General features: G+C 43.7%; 1 gene segment (V, D, J or C); it reads left to right on the top strand.

The window, feature by feature from the left end:
- The window catches only part of LOC105521983, a 659,966-nt gene that overhangs the window by 26,566 nt on the left and 622,800 nt on the right, over window positions 1-10,600 (top strand). The window contains 2 exon segments of the V gene segment in view: window positions 969-1,038; window positions 1,154-1,456. Of these exon segments, the coding sequence occupies window positions 993-1,038; window positions 1,154-1,456 (349 nt within the window).

Genomic DNA, 10,600 nt, shown 5'->3' with positions numbered 1-10,600 from the left:
AAACCAAGTTGAAGTTTTAATTCTTCCCATCTTCAAAGACTGAGCATCTTTGCTCTTTTTGCTCATAAGTGAAACACTCCAGAGTCATTTGCCAGAATCCGTTGCAGATGGGCACTCAGTGCTTGGAGGACAGACTCCTAGGCAAGATCCCTGATCACAGTATCCAAATGACTATGACTGCAAATCTGGGGAATTAGAGAGAGAACAAAGATTTACCAGAAAACCCTCTGGGAATGTCTCCCCAGGGAGGAGAGGAAAGAGCTTCCTTTCTCCTCAGCGCTGCAGGATCCACAGAGGAAGGAGAGCTCTGGCCACCAGGACGGAGCCACATGAGAGGAGAGGACCCGGTGTCCAACACAGGTGGGGAAGTGAGTCCATGGGGCCGGTCCCCGCTCTGGACTTGATCCTGACATAGGACTTTATGTAGACACCACCTGAGTCCTCTACAATGTACAACCAAAGAGCCACGGACAGATTCACTCCTGAGGAGTCTGAAGACACCTCAGTAGAGCGTGAAGACTGCCCTGAAGTCACAGGGAGGAGACACAGACACCACTTGCCCTGGCTTGGACCTGAGAGAGGGGGCAGTGGACAGAATGGGGGGAGGAAGCTGTGTATCTAAGAGGCTCTGGTCACCTGACGATAGAAGAGTTTTCCTTGGTCTGGACACCAGGGGGCGCATGGGGATCATTCCTGAGAAGACGGGGTGATCACGGCAGAACCAGCCACCTGCTCTGCCTGGTGTCCTCAGCTCAGGGCTCACAGCTCTGTCCTCCCCACCCCCTAGGACCACTAAGCTCCACCCCTGCCACCCCCTGACATCCTCAAGCCGAGGAGCCTGACCCAGGGCTCAGGGCGGGGTCACAAAGCTGGGGGGTCTGATTTGCATGGATGGACTCTCCCCCTCTCAGAGTATGAAGAGAGGAAGAGATTTGGGTGAAGCGCAGCTTCAGCTGTGGGTACAGAAGGCAGGACTCAGGACAATCTCCACCATGGCCTGGTCCCCTCTACTCCTCACCCTCCTCACTTACTGTGCAGGTGACAGGATTTGGGCCAGGAGAGGGGCCCTGGGAAGCCCACAGGACCCTGCTTTCTCTTCTTGTCTCCTTTTGTCTCTTGTCAATCACCTTGTCTGTGTCTCTCTCACTTCCAGGGTCCTGGGCCCAGTCTGTGCTGACTCAACCGCCCTCAGCGTCTGAGGCCCTGAGGAAGAGTGTCACCATCTCCTGTTCTGGAAGCAGCTCCAACATCGGAAGTAATGGTGTATCCTGGTACCAGCAGCTCCCAGGAACAGCTCCCAAACTCCTCATCTATTATGATGATCAGCGAGCCTCAGGGGTCTCTGACCGATTCTCTGGCTCCAAGTCTGGCACGTCAGCCTCCCTGGCCATCAGTGGGCTCCAGACCGAGGATGAGGCTGATTATTACTGTGCAGCATGGGATGGCAGCCTGAATGCTCACACAGTGCTCCAGGGTCAGGGGGAAGTGAGACAAGAACCCCCTTCCTCCTCTGCCCGAAGGGTGAGCCCCAGCAGCTGCTGCTCAGGCCTGGCCTGTGGCTTCTGCTGCTGTAACTTCCCCCACGGGTCCAGGGGCATCCAGGGCTCTGCCTGAGAATGGAGGCTTCTCCTCCCCTTTAGCCCTCAGAGTCAGGAACAGGGTGTCCAGAAAACAGAACGTTCTGTTCCCTGCAGCTTGGGACACAGGGTGTCTGACTGAAGTCCTGGACTGAGGTGGCAGGTCCAGCTGTGTCATCACAGACCCACCTCTGATGGGGAAACTGTGTCTCCATCATCCTCATTTTCCCATTTCCAGGAGTTTCCAGAGTGGTGCCTTCCTCCTCTTGTTCCTCAGTTTGAATCCCTGCGCTTCCTTTCTCTCAAGCCTATTCTTGTTTTAATAAAATTCCTTTCATGTAGGAATAATGCACATATAATAAACCACCCATATTTACAATAGGGAATTAGACAAATTTTGGCATTTCTCTGGATCCTTGAAAACATCACCAGCACTGGGAGCTATACAACCTGTGACCAACCCCAGCAGTTCCTCATGACCCTTGTCACCTCACTTCCTCCCCCAACACCCTCCTTGGAAGTTGCAGATCTGCCTCTGTCACTACTGTTTGGTTTCCGTTTTCTGGAACGTTTCAGTGTTATCAAACGTTATCCTCCCATTTGTTCAGGCTTATTTCACTCTGCACACTTCTTTTGAGATTCTCACTGTTGTTGCTGAATTGTACCCATCCCATAGAGGGCTCATTACTATCTTTGAGGGTCCTTAGGCCATTTTTTTCTGATTTTATTTTTGTACTTATTTTCAAGTTTGAATGTATTGTGCATCAAAATCAAACTTTAGGGGCAATGTTCAGCTAAGGTGACAGGAGATTCTATGATGGCTTGTCGGGATTCTTGCTTCTTCATCTCTTGCCTCTGATTCTCTCTATAGTGGAAGAGGTTCTCATCTTTCATTTATTTATGTATCTATTTACTTATTTATTTGGGTTTTTAAGGGTTTTAGTGATTTTTCTCTTTTTGATTATTTTTCAATTTTTTTTAATCTTAATAGGTTTTTGGGGAACAAGTGTTGTTTTGTTACATAAATAAGTTCTTCAGTGGTGATTTGTGAGATTTTGGTGCACTCATCACCCAAGCAGTGTACACTGTACCCAATGTGTAGTCTTTCATCCCTCATCCCCCTCCTACCTTTTCTCCTGAGTCCCCAAAGTTCATTGTATCATTGCTATGCCTTTGTGTTCTCATAGCTTATCTCCCACTTATGACTGAGAACATACCATGTTTCGTTTTCCATTCCTGAGTTACTGCACTTAGAATAACAGCATCCAGTTCCATCCAGGTCGCTGTGAATGCCATTATTTTATTCCTTTTATGGCTGGGGGTAATATTCCCTGGTATGTAGATGTATACATCACATCTGCTTTATCCACCTGTTGATTCTGTTGATTTATGGGTATTTGGGCTGGTTCCATATTTTTACAATTGCAAATTGTGCTGCTATAAACATGCGTGTGCAAGTATCTTTTTTGTATAATGACTTATTTTTCTTGGTTACATACCTAGTTGTGAGATTGCTGGATTGAAGGGTATATCTATTTTTATTTCCTTAAGGAATCTTCACAACGTTTTCCATAGTGATTGTATTAGTTTACCTTCCCACCACCAGTGTAAAAGTGTTTTGTTTTCACCACATCCATGCCAACATCTATTATTTTTTTATCTTTTAATTATGGCCATTTTGTGGTAGTAATGTGGTATCACATTGTGGTTTTGATTTGCATTTCCCTGATTATTAGTGATGTTGAACATTTTTCTATATGTCTCTCGTTCATTTGTATAACTTCTTTTGAAACTTGTTTATTCATGCCTTTAGCTCATCTTTTGATGGGATGTTTATTTTTTCTTCATAATTAGTTTGAGTTCTTTGTAGACTCTAGACATTAGTCTTTTGTGGATGTATAGATTGTGAAGATTTTCTTCCACGCTGTGGGTTTTCTGTTAACTTTGCTGATTCTTTTGCTGTGCAGAAGCTTTTTAGTTTAATTGAGTCCCATCTATTTATCTTAGTTCTTGTTGCATTTGCTTTTGGGTTCTTGGTCATGAAGTATTTGTCTAAAGTAATGTCTAGAAGAGATTTTTTGATATTATCTTCTAGAATTTTTACAGTTTCAAGCCTTAAATTTACGTCTTTGATTCATCTTGAGTTGATTTTTGTATAAGATGAGAGATGAGGATCCAGTTTCATTCCTTTACGTTTGGCTTGCCAGTTATCCCAGCACCATTTGTTGAACAGGATGTCATTTTTCAACTTTATGTTTTTGTTTGCTTTGTCAACGATCAGTTGGTTGTAAGTATTTGGCTTCATTTCTGGATTCTCTATTCTGTTCCATGGGTCTATGCATCCATTTTTGTACCAGTACCAAGCAGATTTAGTGACTATGGAGTCAAACTTTACTACAGCATAGTTTGAAGTTGGGTGATGTGATGCCTCCAGATTTGTTCATTTTGCTTAGTCTTGCTTTGGCTACGCAGGTCTTTTTTGGTTTCATATGAATTTTAGGATTGTTTTTTCCAGTTCTGTAATGAATGACAGTGATATTTTGATGGGAATTGCATTGAATTTGTAGATTGCTTTTGGCAGCATGATCATTTTCAACATATTGATTCTACCCATTCATGAGCGGGGGATGTGTCATCTATGATTTTTTTCAGCAGTATTTTGTAGTTTTCCTTGTAGAGATCTTTCACCCCTTGGTTAGGTAGATTCCTAAGTATATTTTTTGCAGCTATTTGCAAAAGGGGTTGAGTTATTGATTTGATTCTCAGCTTGTTCACTGTTATTGTATAACAGAGCTACTGATTTGTGTGCCTTACTTCTGTATCCTGAAACTTTGCTGTATTTATTTACCAGTTCTAGGAGCTTTTTGAATGAGTCTTTAAGGTTTTCTAGCTATATGATCACATTATCTGCCAACAGCAACAGTTTCACTTCCTCTTTACCAATTTGGATGTCCCTGATTTCTTTCTCTTGTCTGATTGCTCTGGCTAAGACTTCCAGTACTATGTTGAATAAAAGTGGTGAAAGTGGGCATTCTTGTCTGTTCCATTTCTCAGGGCAATTGTTTTCAACGTTTTTCCTTTCAGTATAATGTTGACCATGGGTTTGAAATAGTGGGCTTTTCTTACCATAAGAGATGTCTCTGCTATGTCAATTTTGCCAAGGGTTTTAATCATGAAGTGATGCTGAATTTTGTCAAGTGCTTTTTCTGCATCTATTGAGATAATCATGTGATTTTTGTTTTTAATTTTCTTTATGTGGCATATCACATTTATTGACTTGTGTATGTTAAACCATCTCTGCATTCCTGGTATGCAACCCACTTGAACATGATGGACTATGTTTTTGATAGCTGTTGGATTTGGTTAGCTAGTATTTTGTTTAGGATTTTTGCATCTATGTTCATCAAGGATATTGTTCTACAGTTTTCTTGTTTTGTTATGTCCTTCCCTCATTTTGGTATTAGGGTGACACTGGTTTCAAAGAATAATTTTTTTGTTTGTTTTTTAATATCTGTCACATCTTTTTCAAAGAATAATTTAAGAAGGATTTCCTCTTTCTCCTTCCTATGGCTTAGTGCATTAGTCAGGGTTTTCTTTTTCTTTCTTTCTTTTTTTTTTTTTTTTGAGATGGAGTCTCACTCTGTCGCCCAGGTGGAGTGCAGTGGCATGATCTCTGCTCACTGCAAGCTCTGCCTCCTGGGTTCATGCCATTCTCCTGTCTCAGTCTTCCGAGTAGCTGGGACTACAGACGTCGGCCGCCATGCCCGGCTAATTTTTTTGTGTTTTTAGTAGAGACGGGTTTTCATTGTGTTAGCCAGGATGGTCTCAATCTCCTGACCTCCTGATCCACCTGCCTCTGCTTCCCAAAGTGGTGAGATTACAGGTGTTAGCCACCGCACCTGGCCTAGTCAGGGTTTTCTAGATGGACAGAACTAATGGAATACGCGCACACACACACATATATAGCATAATCACAACGCCCCAAAATAGGCCATCTGCGGGCTAAGGAACAAGGAGAGCCAGGCCGAGTTCCAAAACTAAAGAATTTGGAGTTCCACATTCAAGGGCAGGAAGCATCCAGCATGGGAGAAAGATGTAGACTGGGAGGCTAGGCCTGTGTCTCTTTTCATATTTTTCTGCCTGCTTATGTTCTAGCCATGCTGGCAGCTGACTAGATTGTGCCCACCCAGATTAAGGGTGGGTCTGCCTTTCCCACCCACTGACTCAAAGGTTAATCTCCTTTGGCAACACCCGCACAGACACACCCAGGAGGGTGTGTCCTTTTTATCCTTCAGTCCAATCAAGTTGACACTCAGTATTACTCATCACAAGTCCACCCCTTGTCAACCTCAACCCAAATATATCTTCTGAGTTCATACATCATTTTCAAATAAAGACAATAATAAGGTCTTAATTACACCTAATATAATACAACTATCCTTCGTACAACCAGAAACACATCAATCCCCAACCTAAATACTGTTACATAAAGTTAACAATACTTAAATGCTGATGTGAAGACAATATGTCACATGATAAAGGAGAAAGGAAATAAAATGAAGATATTTTCTTAGAACAAGTGTATACATGCAAAAATGTGTTTTTAACAAAAGAAGGAGGAAATACTCATGACAATTACACTCCTCGTTTCTGCAGCTGACCATAGCTGGTACTGATGATTACTTTCTTCTACTTCACATTCTGTATTCCCTTTGCCTTCAGCAAGCATCTCAGCAGGTCATGGGTTTTTTTCCAGGTGGAGTGACCCAAATCTTCATTCCTGAAGGGTCTGGTTCATTTGTAATCCTGCCTTGATTGGGCTGTTGTAGTTTTCCATTGTCCTTAAAAGGGCATGGTAATACTAAGAAATGCCCTAATGACCCTCCTGTATTCCATGCATACTCCTCCTTACCTCCATTATGGAGTAGTAAACTGATTTCATCTTGACAGTCTGTGGCAAACACCCCAGCCAACACTGTAACTCCCTTCTTAGCCTGTTGACTTAAAGGTAGTAGGAGCCCAAAGTGTTCAGGTGGCAATCTTAACTTCCAGTTTAATGGAATCATTGATGTGTCTCCAGGTGGCAGTGTTCCTTCCTCTGGAACTAAATCCTCTAAACCAGCAGAACATAATGTCACAGGAATAGGAAGTAAAAATTTTGCTAGTGAACCACTAGGTGATGGTGGGTTGTGCCACTTCCACTTCCACCCCTTGATTCCTGGACCCATGGATCCTGGCTATGGGAGGAACAGTACCATATATAGGATGCTGACTCACAGAATATACACCTTCCGGAGAACTTAGCCCAAGTCTTGCAAAGTATTGTCACCTAGTTGGCATTGTAATTGTGACTTCCAAAGACCATTCCACCGTTCTATCAATCCAGCTGCTTCAGAATGATGGGGAACATGGTAGGACCAGTGAATTTTATGAGCATGAGCCCACTGCTGCACTTCTTTAGTAATAAAGTGAGTGCCCTGGTGAGAGCAATGCTGTGTGGAATACCATGACGGTGAATAAGGCATTCCATGAGTCCATGGATGGTAGTCTTATAGGCAAACCCATATCTGGAATAAGTGTCTATTTCAGTGAGGACAAACCTATGCCCTTCTGATAATGGAAGATTTCCAATATAATCAACCTTATACCAGCTAGCTGGCTGATCACCCCAAGGAAGGGTGCCATATCAAGGGCTCAGTGTTGGTCTCTGCTGCTGGCAAACTGGGCACTCAGCATCGGCCAAAGCTAAGTCACCCTTAGTGAGTGGAAGTCCATGTTGATACGCCCATGTGTAACCTCCATTCCTGCCATCATGGCCACTTCATTCATGAGCCCGTTGGACAATGACAGGGGTGGCTGGGGAAGGAGGCTGCCTGGTGTTCATAGACTGGGTTATCCTATCCATTTGATTATTAAAATCCTCCTCTGCTGAGGTCACCCGTTGGTGAGCACTCACATGGAATACAAATACCTTCACAATTTTTGACCACTTGGAGAGGTCCATCTACATATCTCTTTCCAAATTTCTTTGTAATCAATTTTCCAATCATGCTTCTTCCAAGTCCCTGATCATCCAGCCAAACCATTGGCTACAGCCTATGAATTAGTATATAATCACATATCTTGTCATTTCTCCTTCCATGCAAAGTGCACAACCAGGTGCCATGCTTGAAGTTCTGCCTGCTGGGAAGATATTCCTTCACCGCTGTACTTCAGGGACGTCCTAGAAAGAACCTGTAGTGCTGCAGCTGTCCACTTTCAGGTTGTGCCTGCGTATCATGCAGAACCATCTGTGAACTAGGCCCTAGTCTTTTCTTCTTTTGTCAATTAATCATAGGGAACTCCCCACGAGGCCATCGGTGCAGGCTGGGGGAGAGAGGGCAGGGTGGCAAGAGTGGAGGCCATGGATATTTGAGCCACTTCCTCATGTAACTTATTTGTGCCTTCAGGACCTGCTTGAGCCCGATCACGTGTATACCACTTCCATTTGATGATGAAATGTTGCTGTGCATGACCCAATTTATGGCTAAATGGGTCAGAAAGAACCCAGTTCATAACAGGCAGTTCAGGTCACATGGTGACTTTATGACGCATAGCCATTCAGTTTCCACCAAAGTCCAGTAACAGGCCAAGAGCTGTCTCTCAAAAGGAGACTAATTATCTGCAGAAGATGGCAGGACCTTGCTCCAAAATCCTAGAGGCCTCCACTGTGATTCACCTATAGGGGCCAGCAAAGGTCCAAACAGCATTCTTTCTGCCACTGACACCTCAAGCACCATTGGATCTTCTGGGTAATATAGCTCAAGAGGCAGAGCAGCTTGCACAGCAGCCTGGACCTGTTGCAAAGCCTTCTCCTGTTCTGGACCCCACTCAAAACGGGCAGCTTTTGGGTCACTCAATAAATGGGCCAGGGTAACAAACTCAAATGAGGAATGTGTTGCCTCCAAAATCCAAATAGGCCCACTAGGCATTGTGCCTCTTTCTTGGATGTAGGAGGGGCTAAATGCAGCAACTTATCTTTCACCTTAGAAGGAATATCTCTACAGATGCCCTCACCACTGGACCCCTAGAAATTATAATGAGGTAGAAGATCCCGGAATTTTAGTTGGATTTATTTCCCATTCTCTGACATGCAAATGTCTCACCAATAAGTGCAGTGTTTGCTACTTCTTGCTCACTGGATCCAATCAGTATAATGTCATCAATGTAATATCAGTGTGATATCTTGTAAGACCAAAAAGCGATCCAAGTCTCTCCGAATAAGATTATGACACAAAGCTGGTGAGTTGATATACCCCTGAGGTAGGACAGTAAAGGTATATTGCTGGCCTTGCCAGCTCAAGGCAAATTGCTTCTGGTGGGTCTTATGGACAGGAATGGAGAAAAAAGCATTTGCCAAGTCAATGACCACCCGCATACCACGTACCAGAAGATGTGTTAATTTGCTCAAGCAATGAAACCACCTCTGATGCAGCAACTGCAATTGGAGTCACTACTTGGTTAAGATTCTGATAATCCACTGCCATTATCCAAGATCCTTCTGTCTTCTGCAGTGGCAAAATGGGAGAGTTGAATGGGGATGCAGTGGAAATCACCACCCACCCCTGTGTCTTTCAAATCCTTAATGGTGGCACTTTTCTCCACAATCCCTGCGTGGATGCAATATTGGTGTTTTTTTGTTTTGTTTTGTTTTTCAGATGGAGTTTCACTCTTGCTGCTCAGGCTGGAGTGCTCAGGCTGGAGCACAATCTTGGCTCACTGAAACCTCTGCTTCCTGTGTTGAAGCAAATCTCCTGCCTCAGCCTCCCAAGTAGCTGAGATTACAGGCATTCACCAACCACACCCAGCTAATTTTTTATGTTTGGTAGAGACAAGGTTTCACCATGTTGGTTAGGCTATTCTTGAACTCTTGACCTCAGGTGATCCACCTTCCTCATCCTCCCAAAGTACTGAAATTACAGGTTTGTGCCACTGCACCAGCCCAATATTTTTTTGATTTACTATTTTTTGTAGGTAGAGACAGAGTTCTAATGGCTTTCATTTGACTTTTCCCACCATAATAGCCCTCATCCTACCAGTCAGGGGGCCAATGTGGGGGTTCTGCCAGCTGCTAAGTATGTCTATGCCAATTATGCATTCTGGCACTGAGAAAATGACCACAGGATAAGTCTGGGGATCCACTGGACCCATTGTAAGTCAGACATGAGCTAAAATGTCATTCATTACCTGAGCTCCATAAGTCTTTACATTAACTGGAGAAACACAAGGATAACGTTTTGGGTCCTCTGGAATGAACTTCAGCTCAGAGCCAGTGTCCAGTAGTCCCCGAAATGTCTGATCATTTTCTTTGCCCCAATGCAGAGTTACCCTGCTAAAAGCCCAGCAGTCTTTTTGGGGAAGGATGGGAGGAAGATTCACTGCATAAATTGTTGGTCATGTGGTGGGGTCCTTCCTCAAGGGGACTTGGCCTCCCATTCATTCAAGGGATTCTGGGTCTGTATACTGGCTCAAGTCTGGAAACTAATTGAGGGGTCATGATTCCCTGTATTTATAATTAAAATTAGTCTTTTGTGCATTTGACCTAGAAGTTTTCTGCTTGTATAAATTAAGTAGGAATGCAGTAGGCTTTCTATCAATTTTACTTCTAGGGACCCCATGATTAATTAGTTAATGCCAGATCTCTACACAAGTCAGACTATTCTGATTGCTGCTTTGCCTCTGCTGTTCATTACAGTACCTATACCCACTTTGCCTTTGATAGTTGAGTGCCACGATTTGGCTCCTGCCACCTTGGATCCAGTTATTTCCATTGTATTTAAATTTTGTAGTTGAGTGACTGTTGTTCCCACTATTAGCTATGACATGTATAGAAGGGCTATCAATTACAAGTCTCTTCAAAAATGCAGGTGCTCCTCTCACAAATCTATTTTGCAAGGCATTGGTCAAGGGTATATCTTCTGGACCCTTCCAGCTGAGATGAGTAGGTCTAAAGTGACTAATCCACTTCACCATGCCAATCTTCC

This window comes from Colobus angolensis, unplaced genomic scaffold (assembly GCF_000951035.1).
Source record: "Colobus angolensis palliatus isolate OR3802 unplaced genomic scaffold, Cang.pa_1.0 Scaffold415, whole genome shotgun sequence".
In the NCBI taxonomy this organism is placed as follows: domain Eukaryota; kingdom Metazoa; phylum Chordata; class Mammalia; order Primates; family Cercopithecidae; genus Colobus; species Colobus angolensis.
This window is presented reverse-complemented; position numbering and strand designations above follow the sequence as displayed.